The 21996-nt window shown below is 39.5% G+C and overlaps 1 protein-coding gene across 1 annotated transcript in view; it reads right to left on the bottom strand.

The window, feature by feature from the left end:
* GALNTL6 (polypeptide N-acetylgalactosaminyltransferase like 6) overlaps nt 1-18924 on the bottom strand; it is a 1932308-nt gene extending 1913384 nt beyond the window's left edge. Inside the window, exon 1 of the mRNA XM_063920636.1 lies at nt 17545-18924. Within this exon, the coding sequence (XP_063776706.1) occupies nt 17545-17679 (135 nt within the window). The 5' untranslated portion in view covers nt 17680-18924. The remainder of the gene's footprint in view (nt 1-17544) is intronic.
* Between the last annotated feature and the right edge of the window lie 3072 nt (nt 18925-21996).

Here is a 21996-nt window from a genome sequence, read left to right as displayed (position 1 = left end):
CTAAAATATGTGTTATTAATTATACGTAGATTAGCCTATGGCATGTCAATCAAATATACTGCCCCACCTAAGTGTTACCATTAAAAGACAAATCTGGAGAATGGTGGATAAATGATTTGCAGAGCACATAAACCAGAGGAGCTCACCGGAATTCTATTACTTCAAAAGAGACCCTGTATTTACGTCAGTCTGTAATATCAGGCTGTTTTGTAAAAAATAATCAGTGACCATGCACCTTTATTCTGAACGCGACATGCCTAGTTATTGTCCCACATTGCCAGATACGCTAGATGGGTGACATTATTCTGAACATATTGCCTGTCACGTAATGTAGGAGAAGATATTTGCACATAATGTGGTGCAGGCTGTGCTATAAGTAACCTACGACTCACTTTCATTTTAAACATGGGGCCTCTGCTGAGAGTCAACTGTGTTGGACTCTGATGATTACAGTTATGCTGTTGGATTGCTTTGAAATACATTAAAATACATATATAGCTTTACACAGGCTGGGGGCATCCATTTAAGGCCAGCTACACAGATCATTGTATTATTGATATACTAGATGGCAATCCCTAAATTGTTATGCTTGTGTAAGTATCCCAACGTGTTTGAGTGTATTTTGTATTGCATTTATAACACGTAAAGGAGTTTTATAGTAATATTATTCTGTTCGCTAATTGAAAATGTGGTTTCTTCTTTTATTTTGTTCATTGTGTTTTTATCATTTGACTAACATATTGCTTATGTTTTAACTGGTTTACTTGTAAACAGATAGCCTTGCTATTAAGGTCGCCTTATAATATGAAATAATACCAGGCACTCCCAACTCAGTTAAATAATGTTACAGTATTTTCAGACTTAGCTTTTACATTTCTTTGGGGTCTATGTACTAAGCCTTGGAGAAAATTAAATTGGTCGGAGATAAAGTACCAACCAACCAGCTCCTAACTGTCATTTTTCAAACACAGTCTGTAAAATGGCAGTTAGGAGCTGATTGACTGGTACTATAAGCTGTTACTACATTGTTATAGATCCCACCAATATCTGAAACAGAATAATAGAGACAAGAGGCAGCAGACCTAATTGTAGTGTCTATACAGTATATAATCACCAGCTGTTACCCACAAAGGATACGTGCAAAATAACATACAGTATATATATCGGTCTATTTATTAAGCCTTGGAAAGTGGACAGAGATAGAGGGGTCTATTCATGAAGTAGTGAAAAGTGTGGAGAAGTGAGCATGTGGAGAAGATGCCCATGGCAACCAATCAGCTGCTCCATACAATTGTACAGTATGCAAATTACAAATGTTACTGCAATGCTGATTGGTTGCCACAGGCAACTTCTCCACTGACTCACTTCTCCATACTTTTCACTGCTTCATGAATAGACCCCAGAGTACCAACCAATCAGCTCCTTTCATTTTTCAAACACAGCCTGTAACATGGCAGTTAGGAGCTGATTGGCTGGTGCTTTATCTTCATTCTCTTTATATCTCTCCAAGGCTTAGTGAATAGACCTCACCATTACTGAGATCTTATCTGCCTTTATACATAAATATAGTTTCAATTTGTCAAGGTTTGTTTAATAAGCAACACGTATGTACTGTATTAGAGATGTGCGCCAAACCATTTTTGTTGTATTTAGATTTGGCTCTGATTCATTTTCCAGTTTTGGATTTGGATTTACCAAACTGCTGTGCCTGGTTTTGGATTTGGAGTTGCATTTTTTTCAAAAATGAAACAATAAAAAGCTAAAATCACATAATTTGGGCCTTTTTTTTGGTTCAAGAGTTTTATTAACCTTAATAACTTTAATTTCCAGTAATTTCCAGTCAATTGTGACCACCTCACAGCTTACAATATTGTTAACCAACATAGGTCGACAGCTAGCTGGCTAAACTAAGCAACAGAGCAGCTGCATAAACACATGGCACTTATTTCTGTTTAAAATGTTCTAGCAAATTAGTAATATATTAACAATAACCAATAAAACCAACTTGCAAATACTTTCAATAGAAAACAATCCAACACAAAAATTTGCTAAGAATCATGTGTGGAATATAATTGCTCAAAAGTAGTAGTAGTTAACAAACAGCAAGGAAACAAACCCTAAACCATGTATAAAATAGCAACAGCAGACCCACTACACAAGTGCACATCCCACCAGCACATGCCTATTCTCAGTGCCCAATCTGTACCTCCTTCTTGGGGGCCCTGGACCACTGACGACTGGCACTTTGTGCCCATGTAAAGCCCATATCAAACAGCCTTTTTGTTAAGCAGTTCCGTATCTGCGGGTCGGATACAGTGTGGTTTGGATACAGTGAAGGTCAGATACAGTGCGGGTCAGATAAAGTGCAGGTAGGATACACTATGGGTCGGATACAGTGCGGGTCAGAAACACAAACAGTGCACTTTCTGTGAGCAGGCGTGTCAGCAGTGTCCTCAGTGTGGTGGTGCTGACACTGTCTCCCAGCTCTCCCATCCACCGCAAAACCGCAGCTGTATCTCAAGGTTTTGCCTCAGATAGCGATCCGAGGCAGCTAAGCAAATCTGAACCCCGGCTTGGAATGCCTCTGATCCCTGAATTTTGGAGCAGTTGGGATTTATTAAATTCTGAACCGTTAATCCCTAATGTGTATAAAACTATCCTAAATGTAGAACACTATTCCTTTGTCAATGTATATATAGTGGCTACAACCATTCCAGATTGTAGTCACATTAATGGCTTTGGGCATCCAGGGTGTAGTGCAGACAGCACATCCTGTCATAGCCTGATGCTGGTTGCGCTCTTACATGTAGTCTCAAGTTTGTCCCTCCTCATTAGCAATACCGAACAAGGCTGTGGCCAATCATAATAAAGGTGTGAGGATGGAAAAAAGTTTCAGTTTCTTTTTTTTTAACAACCTTTTGATCATGTCCTTCCTCTCTATATTCATGCAGATCACAGCTGCAATGTGTCCCATGTTGGATTTCAGATGTCATTAGGAAAGTATATGTAGTCTTTATATTATAAAGCAGACATTACAACTAAAGTTTGCTTGACAGTAAAACTTTTTTATTTATTATCCTTTGGTGAACAACATTTTTGGCATTTGACAAAGTGTACATGGGGCTACCATATAATATTACACAGGGAAATAACTGCAGTATCTGAGGTATGACAAGAACAAAGGAATAATGGCAATCAGTGGATTTCTTATTAATTGTAATCTATGACATATATTTTTAAAATAAGATAATTTGCACTATACATACACTATGTGGAGTAAGTGTGGGTGACTGAATACAGTTATTGCACATAGATCAATTGTTTCTTATTATTACAGCAGAAAGTCATATTAAAATTAAACATGAAACATAAGTTGCTATTAATATCAGGGCAAACTGAATTTAGTTGCATTACTGATAACAGGAATGGAGTCGGGACCTTCCCAACCCCCTTACAAAGCCCTACTGCGCTGCTTCCACACAGTTCATACCCCTTGAGTAATGTTTGACAGAAACATAAAGTTCACCATCTGGACCTACTGAAGAGCCTTGTGGTATATTGAGTCAGGAAGTTAAAGCAGTATAATGAGATTGCCTAGTTCTTAAACAAAAAGTGAAAGTATTAAAGCACTAAGCAATGCATATATCTACAGTACCATGGACAGCAGCCCTATTATTATATTATTAAAAGCCAAATGTGTGTTCAGTGTTATTATTACCAGTCATTTATATAGCGCACACATATTACACAGCGCTTTACAGAGAATATTTGGCTATTGACATCAGTCCCTGCCCCAGTGGAGCTTACAGCATATTTTTGTGTATTAGTTTGAATCTTTTTAATTAAGCAACAACAATTTTACTAGAACCAGCTGATGTGCTATTAACAATTGCTGACAATATATAAAGAGTATAAAAAAATTGTGTTACTCTGCTAAGTCCTTCTAAAGCTTTAGTAGTATTTTGAACAATAGGGGTCATTCTGACCCGATTGCTCGCTGCAGTTTGTCGTAGCGCAGCAATCGGGTCGGAACTGCGCATGCGCCACCGCCGCAGTGCGCCGACGCATGGCAGCCATCGTTGCCTAGCAATCGCCTCTGACACAGAGGCGGTTGCTGGGTGGGAGGGGGCTGGATGGTGGTGTTAAGCTGCCGTTTAGGGGGCATGGTCCAGCCAATGCTAAAGCTGCGCTGGTCAAGAGCTACTCTGGAAGTGCAAAGGCATCGCCGCCGTGCGATGCCTTTGCAGTTCTGGGGGGGGGGGGGGGGCGACACTGACATGCGGGGCGGACTAGCCCTGTGCTGGGCGTCCCCCCGCATGTCAGTGTGAATGATCGTAGCTGTGCTAAATTTTGCACAGCTACGATCAACTCGGAATGACCCCCAAATTGGACTGATGCTGAGTTGGGCATACACCTGTTTGCTTAATATAAAATATGCAAATATGTACTGTGCATTCCTACATTAAATCCCCATCAATGGCTCATGGCTGGGGTAAGTGTAGGGGTGGAAGAGAAGAAACCCCTAGAGTACTACTGCTGTATTAAAAAGTTTTTTGTTTTTGTTTTTTGAGTGCAGAATTTTATGGGGTTTTTTATGTAATATTTCACACATAGGTATCCATCTCAAAATCATCACATATTTGGCTATACAATATGTTCCCTTTCTTTTATACATTAGCCCGGTTCCCCAAATATGAACTGAACATTTAACAGTACTGAGAATTTTACATTTAAACAAAAAGCTATTGAAAAAAATATAACTATGTAAAATATTAAAATAAATATACCCTGTTTTTATTTTCTGTCAAAACAGTTATGCAGTACAAATGTATAATGAATAGCATTCAACTGTACTAATGTGTCACTACCGTATGTTAATTATGTAGAGCCAATTTTGTACGAACAATAAAGTGTAATATTTTTTAACTCTATCATTGTACGTATTTATTTTATGTAATTTGATGGCAAAGTCATTATCAAAAGATGTTTCATATTTAGTGCCCATTTATTAAATTATTACAGTGAATTATCATATAGCTCATTAGCATCCAAAGAGTGAGTTTGTTCACTGGAAAAGAAAAAAAAGTATAAATGATATTTAATTACACTTTCATTTGAATTATAATTAACAATGATAAATGGCTTAATAAATACTTTTATGGAATTATTTTGAAGTGTGTTTGGTTAATGTTAGATGAACATTACCTGTGTCTTCTCTGTTTTGATGTGGGCAGGTATGGAAAAACATGTAACCATTCAGATCATTAGAATGTTCCTAGCAGGCAGAATAATTAAGAAACTTATAGAACTGATCTTTTCAGAGGTAGTGACTGTGCACTCACATGTTACTAGTTTATGTTCATGAGAACAGGGCTACATGTGGCAGTATACAATTATCATATCCTTATTTTCCTCACTTTACAGTATGGACATAATTGCTCACTAGATTATAAGGCTAGGTATTTAGAATACTTGTTAAAGACTGGGAAGAGTTTGGTGGTGGGGTGGAGGTGAGATTGATCAAAACTAGGAGAGGGATAAAGTGGAGAAAAGTAAAGTACCAGCCAATCAGCTCTTAACTACCATGTTACAGGCTGTGTTTGAAAAATGACAGTTATGAGCTGACTGGGTGGTACTACATTATATCCATTTTATCTCTCTCCAAGTTTTCATAAATCTCAGCTGTGTCCTCATACACTGAGCGTCTTTACATCATATGGTGCAGGGTACCCTCCATGCCTGAGATGCTCTGATATGAGTAGAGAACCATATTTCTCTTTCATTTTACATCACAGTTGCAGCAAAAAGCTACTCACAGTGTATCATAGAAGCTGGGCTGTGACTTTAACTGCACTGTAATTTGTATTACACACGTGCAATCTAACAGATGAAGCACAATGGTACTTAATATAAGGAAAAGCTATGGCTGCTTGCATCGGAGCTCTTTTTGCACAGATACTGTAGACAGGTCTATTTACTAAGCCGATGGATATAAAGTGGATGGAAATAAAGTACCAGCCAATCAGCTCCTGTCATTTTTGAAACCCAGCCTGCAACATGGCAGTTAGACGCCGATTTGCTGGTACTTTATCTCCATTCACTTTATCTCCATCCAAGGCTTAGTAAATAGACCCCTCATTAGATCCGGTTCACACAGATATACTGTATGGACCCCAGTGGTCAGTGTACGTTAGCAATGTAGTTTATCACTTCTTGTTGTTCTTTGTAAAAAAGACACACATTTTAGGTGAAAAAGACCCTTGACGCAGCCAAGTACCATGGGTCCTGGCATACTGTACTTAGATGGGCTGTTTGGTGCTACTTGAGCCCTAGTATAAAAGGAAACACCTGTAGTTATCTGTATGTATCCTCCTCAGAGTAGTTCATCTTAAGATATTCCATACATGCAATTAGTTCAACACTTCTTTTTTTACTAATCTCTTGTCAGGTTTATGTTGAAGCCTGACAAGATGCTGAATTTAAAATGCATGTGTGCTTACGTCCTTTATTACATATGGATATATACAGTACTATTTATGTGGAACAATACTACTTTTAAAGCATTCAGTAGTAAAATGTAAGTATTATATGCCTGTATAGTATTCAGGAATAGCATTTTAAATATTGTATTTGGTTTCGTTGGTACCTTGTTTTTACTATAGTTTAATTATGTTTTTCATTGATCCCCCGTGGCACCTGCATTTGGCTTGTGCTCAATCTTTATTTGAATACACAATACAGGGTGAATGCTTTTTATCTATTTTTGTTTTTGTAGTATTGTGTATTCTTTAATTTTCATACTGACTAGGGACTGACCTGTTTATAACAAGTTGTTAAAACATAGTTTCTTACAAACTGCAAGTAAAGTCGTTATATGATTCAATGGTTATATATACACCACCATTCAGGAAGACAAGTTCAATTCAAACAATGTTGACGTGTATCAGCAAATATGCAGTTTATTTAATTTGTGGTCCCTGTAGCCTCCTCTATGTGGGGAAATTAACAAGACAGTTTAAAAAGAGGATGGCCTTATATAGACCATTGATAGGGCTGGCCTTAGAAGGCAGGACTATGATCAACCTGTCTCTAGACACTTCAAGCTACATAAGCACAACATATGGCCTCCATACATCCAATCGAAGAAATTAAACATGTTATAAATTCTAGATTTGCCAATCTCCAAAATATTTGGTTGTGATTCGGGAAACAGAATTTTTAAACATGTTTAATAATCCAGATTCTCCGACCTGGATGTCAGGGGATTGTAACTTTGCCCCAATACATCTGTTTAAGAGTGGGAGATAGGGCTAAAGCCCTCCCACAACTAAGATCTCATTTGGCTTGAATGAAAGCCTCACCGTCAGTTGTTTTCCTTCTATGGTTAAATAACACATGCTGGAAAGCTTATTCCATTCCCTTGAGCACTGCCTTGATGAATTCTGTATACATGGTCATTTACCTAGCATATTCTTGACATACCGTGTTAGTCAGAGATATTGTCTCCTGTTACAATGTGGCAGAGGGCATGAACTGTTTCTACCCATATTTTTAATCATAAGCATGTCCTGTAGCCACGTACGTGTATTCCTATTCTTGCATTTTAATATTTGGTGAAGGATGTCTCTTTCACTGTTGCTAGGAAATGGCTAAGCCGTCGTGGAGCATCAGTGGACGCGTGTCACATTTGAGTGATGCCATTGGTCCCTGCCAGCAGCACACTATCTCAGCATGCTGTACATTTGGTGTTGGTCAGTATATAAGGTAAGATGTTAAGTATTTACATTTATGTGGTAAAGGACAAGATTAACTTCTCTGTGTACACATATATTATGATTGACAGGCACCAGCATTGTTATTTCCTATTACATTGACTATAAATAATTTGAATTGGTCCTGGAACACCAACCCAAGGCACCCCTGCAAGTGTCCCGAGACACCCCAGGGTGCCATGGAACTTAATTTGGGATCCACTGGGTTAGCTAATTGTTTACTTTATTTTAAGTCTTTGTCATCACTATTCTTTGTGTAAGAACTGTACCCCCTCTACCTACAGTAGGCATGTTACCTTGTGGAGTTATATATAAGAAGCCATGTATCATTGTGCTAAATTATATATATGATATAACTGACTTGTTTATACTTAATACACTTCTAAAGTCGGCTGCCTTGTTAGTAGGTCTTATTTATTATTAGAAGATATTTATATAGTGCATATTGTGTAGCACTTTACAGAGGATTTTTAGTCATTCACATCAATCCCTGTCCCAGTAGAGCTCACAATCTACCACATGCACATACAGTACATATAGATACTAGGGTACTTCAAAGTCACTGATAACTTGCTAGACCTGCCCACCTAAGAACAATTTCACATAATTCTCCAGTGGCCAATCTATTTTTGGGATGTGTCTACAGGGAAGGCAACAGAAATCTTGGGGCCCAAAACAGTGATATCTCTGGGGCCCCCTCAGATTATACAGTATATATATTAAAGTGCTGCGATATATAAGAGACTGTTAATTAATAAGTAAATATATATATATATATACATTATTTATATACATCCTGCCCCACAAACCCCACAGTCTGTCTCTCCCCAATGACTCCATGCTGCATTCCCAGCTCCCCTACCCCATCCCAAAGCCCTGTATCCCCATCCCTCACCAATCCACTTTTATACCAGTATCCAGACCCAAACACTGCACAGCAGGTACCATGCAACCCTCACACCCCACCAGAAGAGGCCAACGCAAAGCACCGGAGTCCTCTTCAACAACGTTGCTGCCATTTCCCATAACTACCTGCAACAAAGCGGACCCCAGAAGAGTCACAGTGTGTAAGAGGCTCCTGTCACTCTGTGGCTGCACCCACACCTCTTACAGCTCGCTGCCATATCTGGAGTAGATGGCTCACATCTCTGCCGGGCACTAAGTGGCATTTCTTTGGGGCCCTTCTGATCCTTGGGGCCCAGTACAGGTATCCCCTTTGACTCCCCCTGTCACCGGCCCTGTGTGCCTGACACTACCTTTGGTCTGGACAGGTCAAGCCACTGGTAAGCTAAAAATGCCTCCAGTGTGTAACAAATATACATACCCCTGATAAGTGGGCATGGCATCATGGGAAGGGGCTGTGACATTGTGGTCAGACCCCGTTTTCATCACTTCAGGGTGTGCCCGGCATTCCCGTAGATGCTGGGCTGTCCCTGGAGACTTGTCTGCCTGCGCTGGCGGCTCCTCGTCTGTGACAGGGGCCAAGTGCTGCATGATAATGTCACAATGCAGCACACTGATCCTGGTCACTGCGGAGGAGCTATCATTTTGGTGTTACCCATCAGAGGATGAAAAACGGGTTTGGTTAATTCCCCCCTTAGAGACACCTCTGGCCCCATCCCATCCCCTCTTGACACACATGTTATTTAACTTCAAGGTTCATATCTGATATTTACATTTTGGAATTTAATAGTCCGTTAATCTCACTGTGTATTCCGTATCTGATCAATCTTAATTTTCTGGGACAAAATCACACTGGGCCATATAGTGTGAGGGGATTTTCTCATATGAGTCCTTCCACAGAAATCCTGGGAAATTTTTGTTAGAAGTGTTTTTTTTTTTTAAATTATCATAGTATTGTACAAGGTTGTGTTGTTTTGTCTTATTTGTGTTTCCAGCATGACATAATATACAATGGTTTTATGTATGACAGGTATAAAATAAGAGATTTAAGTAAACTGAATAAGAATCAGCATGTATGCCGGATTTCCCATAACAAATGATTTTGCTAAAGGAGAGTTAAAGGGTCAATAAAGAGGTTCCCTGGAACATAGCACACATGATTAATCACGGCAGCTAAGCACTACTGCACTAAATGCTGTTAAGTCAGGTAGCAATTACAGAGCAGTGCATTAACAAATGCATGGAACTCACTGTCTCATCACTAGTAAATGATCTCATTTCTGTGTTACACTGAACAGGTGGCTAACAGAGTCCTTCAAGTACATTGTAAGCTCTGGAACTAAATGAAACTTAATGACAAAATCCTCAGAGTAAGAAGCATTGAGAGGAGAATGTGATCCTTTAAAAATGATTATGAACCAACAAATCACTTATAACTATAGATTCAATATAGCAGAATATGTGGCTAAAAGATCCTGGGATTGTGGGTAATCGATAAAAGGCAAAAAAAAGATATATAGTTTCATGTGAAGACACAAATATGACTCTAACTGGGAATATAAGCAACTGAGTTGTAATGCAATTGTCTTTCTCTGCAGCTGATGTTACAATGTAGGATATAGTGCCATCTGCTGTGAAACTGAAGACTGCAGTCTCAAAACTGCTTTAAACTGTGCAAAGACCTGCACTTTTATACAGGTGTGCTGTATGTAACTTATTTATTTGTGTAATATGGCATAATAGACTGAAACATCAGACAATTTAATTCATAGCACACAGACATTTAAGCCTTCAAAGGGTAAAAGCAGTCATTTAAGATTAAAGTTAATTTAAACTAATGTAAGACAACTGCTATAGAATAAGAAGAATGGAAGAGAATTACAATCTGCAAGAATTGAAGTAAATGTGATCATTGGTCACTGTTACTACTGAAATAAGAAAAGGCTTGATCAAACATAAATACATATTGTGCATTGTTTTATCTGTCTCCCCTTTGCCCAGAATGGGTCTATGCGATCATCACAGGGTCCTCACAACATTCTAATCTATTCAATGGCAGCTGTATATAATACAGTGCTGCAGTAGGGCAATGTGGACTGAACTTACTAACCTTAGGATGTACAACATCGATGCTAAAAGTTTTAGAACGACTCTGATGCAGAACCAAATCCATTGAATTTTTGTAAAATTATGTTTCTGTTTATTATAGCTATACTGTTGTTGAAGTTTAAGGTAATATGTGCAAGTTGTTTAAATATCAAATAAGTTGCTCTAAATCAGTTGAAAAAAAAATTAAATATAGGAATGGGCAACAAATTTACCTCTAGATCCAGGAGTTAATCTGGACCCAATGGACATAGCACTAATTACGTATGTAAATTAAAGACTCAAAGAAGAAATAAAATCTCCACAAACAAAATAAACAATGTGATTTAGAACAATACTGATAAAAGATTGGAAAACAGCCTGAACTGGAATTCGAATATTAAACTGAACCAGTGATATCTGTAAATCCTGAGCTTTTATTGGTCCCTGAGGTCTTATTTTTAAACCGATTTTGTAAAGTATACTGCTAATGTTTGTCACCAATCTGTCCTTGTGATCGATCTGAACTGTTTTCAATGTAAACACTTAAACCAGTCATCCGCTCACTAATAAATTTGGTCAAATGTTTGGACAGTATAAACAAACACAAATGTCATGGAACAAGTAATTGTTAGGAAAATGCTGCAATAGCATCCTATCTCTATTGCAAAGCAAATTACTCAAAAGGTCATGTTATGCTGGAAAAGTTCCATAGATTTGATCAGTAATCTGTACAGGTTGGTGAAAACCACAACTCATCATTGTTTGGCCTTCTCAGTTCACAGTACAGTTATGAAAGGAACATAACTGTGCAAAAAGTAAATATCAAAGACAGTCCCCTGTTTCTCTTTACTAAAATTATACAAAGGTACAGTATCGATTTTACTCAGAGCCGTGTAGATCAGTGCATCAGTGCTATGGCCCATGCCCAGTAGAAATTGTAACTACTTTGATTCATGAAGATAAAAAGCTGCTACACTAAAATCCCAAGAAGCTCCCTCCATGGTTGCCAGCTGTCAGTACATAAAAAGTCAAAATTTCAACTGTCAGTAAGAAAGAAATAGAACTCACTAGAACAAAAATCAGATACTCTCTGTATACCATTGACTTTAACATTGTGTAAAGTTTTGGACCTCTAACGTTTGGGGCATTATTTTAGTTCTTGACAAATTATTGAGATTAAGTTATGTTGTCAGTAATTTTTTTATGTGTCAGTAAAATAATTTCAAGGATTACAGCTTTTATTTTCCACACTTGCTGCAAGGTTTTAGTTGGTACAATAAGAAGTTACACTATATAAATGTGACAATACATGATAAACCTACATTTAAATTACTGTAGTTACCTACTGTATACAGTACATAATATGCTCTATGTTCTATTTTGTTGGCCATTATACTAAAGAAAGCAAACTTTTGATCTAACTTTATGACTTAGGATAAAAGTATTGAGGAGAGGCAGTGATGGGTTGTGTATTTACTTTATATGTTGATATCATAGAAGGCTATTTTTGGATCTGTACAGAACACAGATCAGCATGTACAAAGGACTTTGTTTATTTTAAAGGACAGTTGTATAATTCCAAGAATCATTGTGATGTTCCTTGGCATTACTGTAAGATTTGTACATTATAGTCTGAGGACTTATAACTCCTAACTTTAGTAACAGTAGAACAGTATCTGAATAGAGAAAAAGAGTATTTCAAAAATGTTCATAGCTACGTGTAAAAATATACAATATCTTCACATCCTAGAAGAAATACTTACTGTATACAAGCTATATATCTATCTATAGAAATATATATCTAATGAAGGACCTAATATAACCAGCAACCTTGTTTTTATGTACAGTATAGTCATGGGTATAATAAGCACACTCATGTTCATAATTATCTATACCACATGTATTACCTGCCTCTGCAACAGCAGCATACAGTAATATACTGCTGAGGATAGAAGCCAAGTGAAGCCACTTTACACCTTTTTCCCCCCTTATATTATTATAAAAGCTGCTCACCCTTCCCCCTGGATGATCTCTATGCTCTGGTCTACTTCCTGTTTTATTTGATTCAGTATAATGCTTTAAAATCAGATAAGACGTTGAGGAAATGGAGCAAGGTAAACACTGGAACATTAAATAGGCATCAATGGGTGACCACACAAAGTGCTCTGATGAAAATAAATATATAGGGGCAATCAGTGGTTGATGATGATTCAAGTAATGTTTAAGTCGATGGACGGGATGCACAAACCTTTAAAATGCGGGCAAACCTCCAAAAATTCAATTTTCTGAGGTTTGGCCGCTTACCACATATGTACTAAGCCCTGGAATGCAATAGATTCCAGGGTTTGGATGCAGTAGACAACACCACCTTGCACTGACCAAAAGAAGCCTATGGGCTTCTTTTGCATTTTTACACCTGAGATTGAATCTGATCCCTGCCAGCACACCCTGTTTCCGCGTGCGTCAGCACACACATGTGCAGATAGGTGTCCGGGTCATAATCCTTTTACCACAAGAGCGGTCCATTGGGATTTTCTTCGCAAATAACTTTACTAGTCTGTGCAACTGATCTGAAATTAGCTGAATATTCCATTATATAAAAGTTGGATATGGTGAGTGCGTCTGTGCGTCCTACTGACATGACATCTAACTCATCAACTTTTTTACAATGTAGCAATTTTAAATACAAAAATAAAACACAAGAGGATTTTACTCTAGAGTCTAGAGTACGTATAGTTGAAAGTTATTCCCATAAACTGAATTGCCTATACAGCAGGGCTGGCCAAACCAGTCCTCGAGATCTACCAACAGTTCACATTTTCCAGACCACCTAGCTGGTGCACAGGTGTAGTCATTACTAATTAAGATGTGCTGCATTCATTCCTAACTGACAATTCTTTCAGGTCTCCAGCAGGCCTGGAAAACATGAACTGTTGGTAGATCTCGAGGACCGGTTTGGCCAGCCCTGCTATACAGTATTGGTTAGTCTGGTTGCAGTGGTTTACATCACTCTATTAGCATAAGTAGTTAAATAGTTAAGTATATACATATAAGTAGTTACTTTATCGAACATAATTTTTTTCATTGTATTTGTTAAGCTTGACATTACCGCAAGACATATAGTATGTGTGTTATGCATTTACATAGATCACCTAACATCATGCACTATATATTGTATAGAGTTCTGTACCAGCTGTACACTTTCTAAATTCAAAGATTAATTAAAAACATTGATTTTGTTTGACTGAGAAATAAAATAGACCTTTTACATTTAGTTTATTTTGTTCAAGGTTATGATGTAGGAAAACTAACAAATAATGATCCCTTAACAATGGAACCAGACAACACTGAAATTCAATAGCTACAGTACTGTGGAAGAAAAGTATGTATAGTACAGGTAGCTGTGACATACATGTGACTTTATCTATGGAATTAATCTGTATTGTTTAGATTTGTAAGAAATTCTTAAACATTTTCTATAAGGGCAAAATAATAATGTCACATTAAATGCCAGTAGATGGTATGTTGTTCTTACAGTCCCCAATAGGGAGTTTATTGCAAATTCTAGTCCATGACTGCTCAAGGTGGATAATTAAAACATATTGTCAAACATTGAGTATCATCATATGTCCAGCAAATCAGTACAGCTTTCTACAACATCTGCACATGCATGCAACAAGCCAAGTGCACTGCTCATTTACTAAAACGGACCTCTACCCAAGGCATACTCAATGGTGCACATCCCTTAACCTGTGCATAATCTGTCCATGCCTGCAGTACCCATGCTTTTGTTTTTACCATTGTACTAAGTAATATAAATGGATTCTGTAGGATCAATATTTATCTCAAGAAAATTTTGTCTTTCTCACATTATTTGTGTAAGTCCAAAACCTTAACACTTGCATAATACAACTTGTTATGGGTCCAGTGCTGGAACAGTTCAATTGAATGGTTACTGGTAAACAAGACTTCTGATGATTGGATCAGTATAATAGGTATTGTCTCACAGCTATAAATACTGTAAGCTACAAGAGACTGTATCATACTGTACATTGCACAAAAGAACATGCTAACTTTACATGACATATACTAACCCTAATGAACACAAATTAGTATGGCATTACATAAAAGGTATGGGGTCATGTACTTGCATCATGCCATTACTTAGTTTCTCTCAGCAAATACATATAATAATATTCACAAATTGTCACAAGTCCAAACCAATATCCAAAAGCAATAGCTACACAAGTAAAATAAAGCATGAGGTATTTACATACATTTATGTACAGTTTTACACCAATAACGTATATGCCACGTTTACATCTGGCATAATAGACATATACACACATTCACTATTGGGCTGCGGGCATCAGTATACTTAAATACACCTGCACATGAGATATAATATATGACAATTTACATATACTGTAAGTCCTTACTGTATATCTATGTTTATGAAAACTCTATTCTATATACACGATATAAGTACAGTTGCATCACAAGATGTATAGGATAAGGTACCAAGTTACAAGCATGTTGAAAGTCGCCAAGGAGTTCCATGATCATTCAAAGACACAAGGTAGCTGTACTTATATTAATAACTTACAGTACAATATGGAAAGCACATCTCCTTATAATGCATACGTTTGCTGAACGAACACAGATGTAATAACATCAGAACTCTGATTATAAATGATGACATCAGAATGCAAAGTTTCTACAAATATTAGATACAGAAGTTTATATGTGTATTAGAATCACTTGTGTATTATAATTTTATATTACTTTTTATAAATTATGTATTTTATGCATTATTATCAGCAAGTACCTTCTAATCTGTGGCTGAAACTTTGAAACACTGAAAAAATGTTTATCAGTATTTAACCAGACTGTATCTCAGTCCTTTAGAGTGGGTACACACTAGAGCGATATCGGCATGGTTTGCTGGATTGTAGTGTCAAATCATGCATATTGCATAGTGTGTACGCAGGATTGCATGCATCCACAGGTCACATGTGACATTGTCTGGTCAGTGGTACTGCATGGCAAATAAGACAATATCATATGCGCAGAGGCATTTCTAGAGAGGAGGGGACCCGTGTGCAGACTCTGTGTGTGGGCCCCCTCCTCTCCCGTAGCCGTCACCACCGCTGTTAGCACTCTCAGCAATGAGACTCTGGCACAGTGCCAGAGTCTACAGCGCATGTGCAGGACTCTGAAAAAATGGCCGCCACGCCATTTATTCGGAGTCCTGCGCATGCGCTGTAGACTCTGGCACTGTGCCAGAGTCTCTAGTGCTCAGTTCGCTAGCAGCGGCTGTGACGGCTATGGGAGAGGAGGGGTCCCACACACAGTCACCGATGGACACCAGAAAGGTGAGTATAGGAGAGATGGGTGCAGTGTGTGCAGTGTGGGCCCCCTCTGGACCCAGGGGCCCATGTGCACCGCACACACTGCATCCATTGCATATACGCTAGTGTGTATGCAGGTGCCATGCTTGCTGTTATGGGCATTGCGCACCGCATCAAAGCCCTGGAATTTATCGCATTACAGGGCTTGGTGCATATGCGGTAAGTGGCCAAACCTCCTAAAACTGCATTTCCGAGGTCTGCCCACATTTTAAAGGTTGATGCATGTCGCCCATCGTCTATGGTGTACCGGCAATCTGGCATGGTGCAGGGTAAAGAGAAATCACCCCGACCATAGGCCAGATTGCCAGTCTTTCTAGTGTGTATCCTCCCTTATATAGACAGATTCAGTACATATTTAATATGTAAATGCTGTACTATATTCTCATTTCATAAACTGAAGGAATAGTATCTAAAAAGGCAAAATGAATGTAGGCAGTAATGAAGCAGATTAGCCAAGCTCTGTCAAAAGCATAATATTCAGAACAAATGAGGATTCACAATTATTATTATTATTATGCCTATTTCAATCAATTACACTACAAAAGGGCAAAACTGGCTGCTCTTCCCTGATATACCTTCTGCCAAAACCCCTCTGCCTGGAAACTTTTCTGCAGAACAAGAACTTGGCACCAAGTTTAAAAAGCCGCTAAAATTGTCCAATTTTGTCCAGTACTCTTTGCAGTTCTATTCAGTCACGTGTTTAGCAAACAGACGATGCAATAATTCTAAATATTTACAGTTTCAAGGTTTCAAGTACATTCAGAATACATCCACATTGATTTTGAGTATTACATATCTTGGGTTGACTAAAATATATACTGTAACTACATTTATCTGGCTGTGTGCATTCAGTAAACATATGCTTAATATACTTCCTGAAGTGCATTAAGTCAGCAGAAAGAATAATAAAAAAATGAATCTTTTGTTGACATGTTGTAGAGGTAATTGACTTGCATAATTCTCTATGCAAGTTCTGTCTCCATACAATATTAACTCATCAATGTAATAGGAATTGTAAATACTCATTATTCAGTCATCTAATGGATACATAAACATGAATGTTGATAAGAAAGTGTATAAAACGGCAGAGGAAAAGTTGATAAGTCTATGTTCTTTTTCTTAAGTTATACATTGTGTCTGATTTGCATCATATATAAATCCAATAAATGTTTCACTTTCCCAGCAGACTACCAGATTAACGTTTTCATCATATATCAAGGATATCAAGTAATCCCATCAATTGCAGCGAAAGTCAATTATTTTAAATAGCTTGTTCCAAGTGACTAATGTGGGGTTAGGCAATCTATACAGTGTATTAGTTCAGCAGAGCAGGGCATTCCTTAAGGTACAGTAACTTCCATGTGTCTTACCTGATCTCCTCCATCAGTGGATTTCAGGAGCTGTTTTTCCTTGTACAGAGACCAAAGACCAATATTGGGCAGAAATATCAAAGCCACGGTGAACAGCAAAGCCATCTGAATAAACCTTTTCTGTTTCCTCTTCATTACAGTAGGTGTGAGGGTGCAAAGGGTGCTGGAAAGTGAATAATCCACAAGGAGCTCTCAGAGAGTGGAGGGAGACGATGCTGGTGCTGTGTCTTCAAACTTTCACAGCACTTTTAGGTGATTTAGAGACCTGCAATCTACTGTACAACTAACACGCCACTGCTGCCACGGTTATTGAAGGGAGTTCCACTCATGCAAATCCCCAGTGTTATAAAGACACACATATAGTAGACAGATACAATGACAAAACTAGCGTCCATCCAAAGGTATAACTGATGTTTGATTGAAAAATGACCCATATAGTATTATGGTGTTAGCTGGTGGAGATGACCAGTGGGAATGTATCATTCATTCTTACTGGAGATGCTGAAACTTTTGCAATAGTCCGGAGTGAGGGTGTGCACAGGTGGGTGCAGGTAGTTGAAGAATGAGTTGCTGGTTCTCAGGAAGAGATACAGACCCTGGTGTACATTACACATTGCCACTCCATGCCAGTTTGATGCCACCCTCTACCATGATGCTGTGCATTCTCCTGACCCATCACCAAAATACCTGCAGGTGGTCATGCCTCTGTGATGTTTCCAGGTGGGAAGTAGGATAGATAGAATACTTCCCTGATATTCCCAGCCGCGTGTTCCGCACACACAGGCAGGTGTGCTGCTCCCACAGCAACCTCTCTCTTGGATAGATACTCCAGACCCCACTGGTGTAAAAAACACGTGGATGTGCTCTAAAGCGTTGGTTGCAATCCCTCCCAGTCCCACTCTGCTCTATAAACAAGCCGGGAGCTGGAGAGAGCTGGAGGGGAGGAGGGTGATGATGATGAGGAGGGGAAGGTGGTGCAGGGAGGATCTACTGTAGCTGCTGTCACACTGCACCGTCCCTGTAACCAGCAGCAGCAGCAGCAGCACAGATCATTTCCTCCGGAGCAAGCCTGGGAGAGGGGAGACTGTCATGAGCTGTCTGGCTGCTCCACCTGCGCAGGACTCTGCAGCCTCCAACTTTCAGGCTGCTGTTCCCCAACTTCAGCAGCGGTGTGAGCGGCTGGGTGAGAGGTGCTCAGTCCTGGGAGCTGCTTATCCCTCGACCTCGGCTCTGTGCGAGCAGCAGATACTGTACGTTCTCCTTGTGTCGCTGCCGCTGCTGGTGCTGATGCTGACACGGAGGCTGATGTAGGAGTGGAGGAGGGGGAGTGGGGATAGGAACAGGAGCTTCTATCAATGTAACTACTCAGGCAGCTGTCTGTGCCCTGACTGCCGGGGAGGCTGCCAATGTGTCTAGGGCACCGACATGCTGCCATAGCTAACTGTAATCAAGTGGTACAGTGATACCCCACCTGAGGTGTAAATGATTTGATTCCACAGCGTTGACTTATAGTGCTGCTACATTATAAGGGTTTGGGTTCTGTATATGTAGGCTTTGCAGAATTGTCTGTACTGATATTCTATATTGCCACAGGCATCGATTTGAATTCTGAAAGAAATACAATTTCATAAAGAAATTTTCAATAAGTCACCCCATCAGTCTTTTTAACTCTTACAATCGGCTCTTTTGTGTTTTTTTATCTATATTGGAAAGGATTGTAAAGTACTGTACTGTATGTGTTTTCTCACTGTTTAATGCAATGTATTGTAGCCATATTTTAAGATTCCTCATTGAGCAAATGAACTAATAACAAACAGCATGGGGAAGTTTACATTGTTGACATTTTAGGTTTTTATGTAATTGTGCAGTACCAGGTGAGTCTTTATTATTTCTCACAGGCTGCATTTTAATGAACTAAATTGATTGGACAGATGAACAAGCTGAGGAAAAGTTACACCATTAATAAATAAGTTGTCATAGTAACATATCTTACCGTAAGAACCTAAAGAACCTATACAAGTTTATATATTATGCTTTAAACTATGATGAACATGGAGAATGGAGATCTGTTAATAAAGGTAGAATAATAATAAATAGACCTCATAGTTTTAGGAAAAGTGATATGAGTTAATATAAAAACGTAATATCACATCATGCATATATGTACATTATTCTCCAGATCCCCTGGGTCCTAGGTGGCTGTAACATTGCCATTGCTTTCTATTCCACTCAGTTACCATTTGGCCTTTTTCAAAAAGGTCATGCTGGTTTTGTTATATAGGGATGTAGTTAAGTTCCCGAAGGACAGGATCCTGGTGGTCAATATACAGATGCTGGGATCCCGAAGGACACCACAAGCCCAGTGTCTAGATACCGATGTCGCTCGGGATACCGGCATCAAAATACCAACAGACAGAATCCCGAAAGTCCTTCCAGCGGAACACGCTTGCATCTTGTTGCAGGGGGAGGTTAGGTTTAGGCATGAGAAGGGAGGTTAGGGTGCAGGGTCGGGAAGGTTAGGGTAGGTACCGGGGAAGGATGGTTAGGTTAGGCACTTAGGCAGGGAGGGTTAGGTTTAGGCAGCGGGGAAGGGAAGGTTTGGGATAGGCACCACCCAGGAGGGTTAAGCACCACCGGGGAGGGTTAGGTTAGGCACCCACAAGGTAGGATTAGGGTAGGGGGCAGGGGAATGTTAGGGTACTTTTCAGGGGGCTGTCGGTATTATGATGGTCCAGATGCCACTGTCGGTATTCTCACCGTCAGCATCCCATCCATCGGGAAATCATACTGAACCCGTTATATAATATCTCCACTGTGGACTCAATATTGGCATGACTGGAGCTTTCATAGAAACATAAACTTTGATGGCAGATAAGAACTATGTGGCCCATGTAGTCTGCTCTAAACAGGAGCTAATTAATCTATTATATTTTTGGGATGTGGGAGGAAACCCACACGGGCATGAGGCTGTGGTGGTAATGGGACTCATGACCTCAGTGCTGTGAGGCATTAATGCTAACCATTATACCATCTGTACTGACCGCTTGCCCGGTGTCTTTCTTAACCCATGTACTAAATTATTTGAGTGAAACTTGTCTTCTCCATATCAAGACTGTCAAAGATTGATGACAAAGAGGAGACAGGGGACTAAAAATGACAAATTTAAGTTTAAGGGAAAAAAAATAAAATTATACCAGTTGTAGGGGCATATTTATCACAAGTCTCCTTTTTAAAGTGGGAGTGATGTAATATTTTGGACCCAATTTACAATGCAAACATGATTTTTTTTTGTGTGCATCTACAGTACTATTATTGGGGTGATTGGACAGCGAATCCAAGAAAGCTCTGTCCTTTTGAAGGGTTAGAAGCAAAGTGACAAAGTAGCTACCACTATCAATTTCTTCTGAGGACAGAGGCGTTGAGCAGTATGGCTGCACATACACCGGTATGAGCCAGCGGAGAGGGATCCTCCGGATGGAATACAGTTATCTTACGCTCCAGTCAGAATACCCATGTCAAGAATCCCGACACTGGTCAGAAGAATGACGCCGGGATCCCAACATCAATCACAATGCTGACACCGGGAATCCCGACTGTCAGTATCCCGATCATAAGTATGCCGGAGAGGGTTAGGATTAGGCTGCAGGTGGAGTGGACGTTAGGTTTAGGCATTAGATGGGGGGTTAGGGTTAGGCTGCAAGAAGAGAGGGTTAAGGTTAGGCACTAAGCGGGGAGGGTTAGGGTCAGGCTACGGGTACTGAGGTTTAGATTTAGGGGGTAGAGGAGGAGGGTTAGAATACTCACATCACAGGTGTTGGGATTCTGCGTTTTGTACTGTCGCAGTCGGTATTCAGAGGGCTGGCAACCCAAGCACCAGGATACCGATACCATCCCTTTTGCACCATATTATAGGGCATACTTAGCAATGTATTTTTGCAGGAATTTCTCCTGTAAACAGCCATTTTCTCAAGGAAATATGAATGGCGTTCCGCAGCATATATACAGTACCTCTATTACTGACTGCAACAGCAGCCCCCATAGGTTTATATAGGGACAGCTAAATTGCCAAATTTACCCATATGTTAAATGGTCATTTGCTACTGCATTGTGTTTTTTTTTTCAGACGGGCATCTGGAGTGGATGGTATCGGGATCCCGGCATTTGGGACGCCTGCGGTCAGAATCCAGACAGTGGCATCCCAATGCACAGATTCCTGACACCTGCCAGGTAAGTATTGTAACCCTCCCTCTCTACCCCCCTAACCCTCTAGTGCCCTCCCCCACCCCACACACACACACACACACACACACACACACACACACACACACAGCGTAATCCTAACCCTCTCCGGCATACTTACGATAGGGATGCTGGCAGTCGTGATTCCAGTGCCAGCATAGTGATCAATGTCAGGATCCCGGTGTTGGTCTTCTGATCAGTGTCAGGATTCTG

Source organism: Pseudophryne corroboree, chromosome 1 (genome assembly GCF_028390025.1).
Source record: "Pseudophryne corroboree isolate aPseCor3 chromosome 1, aPseCor3.hap2, whole genome shotgun sequence".
Lineage (NCBI taxonomy): Eukaryota > Metazoa > Chordata > Amphibia > Anura > Myobatrachidae > Pseudophryne > Pseudophryne corroboree.
Note: the sequence above shows the minus strand (reverse complement) of the source record. Positions and strands in the feature narration are given on the sequence as shown.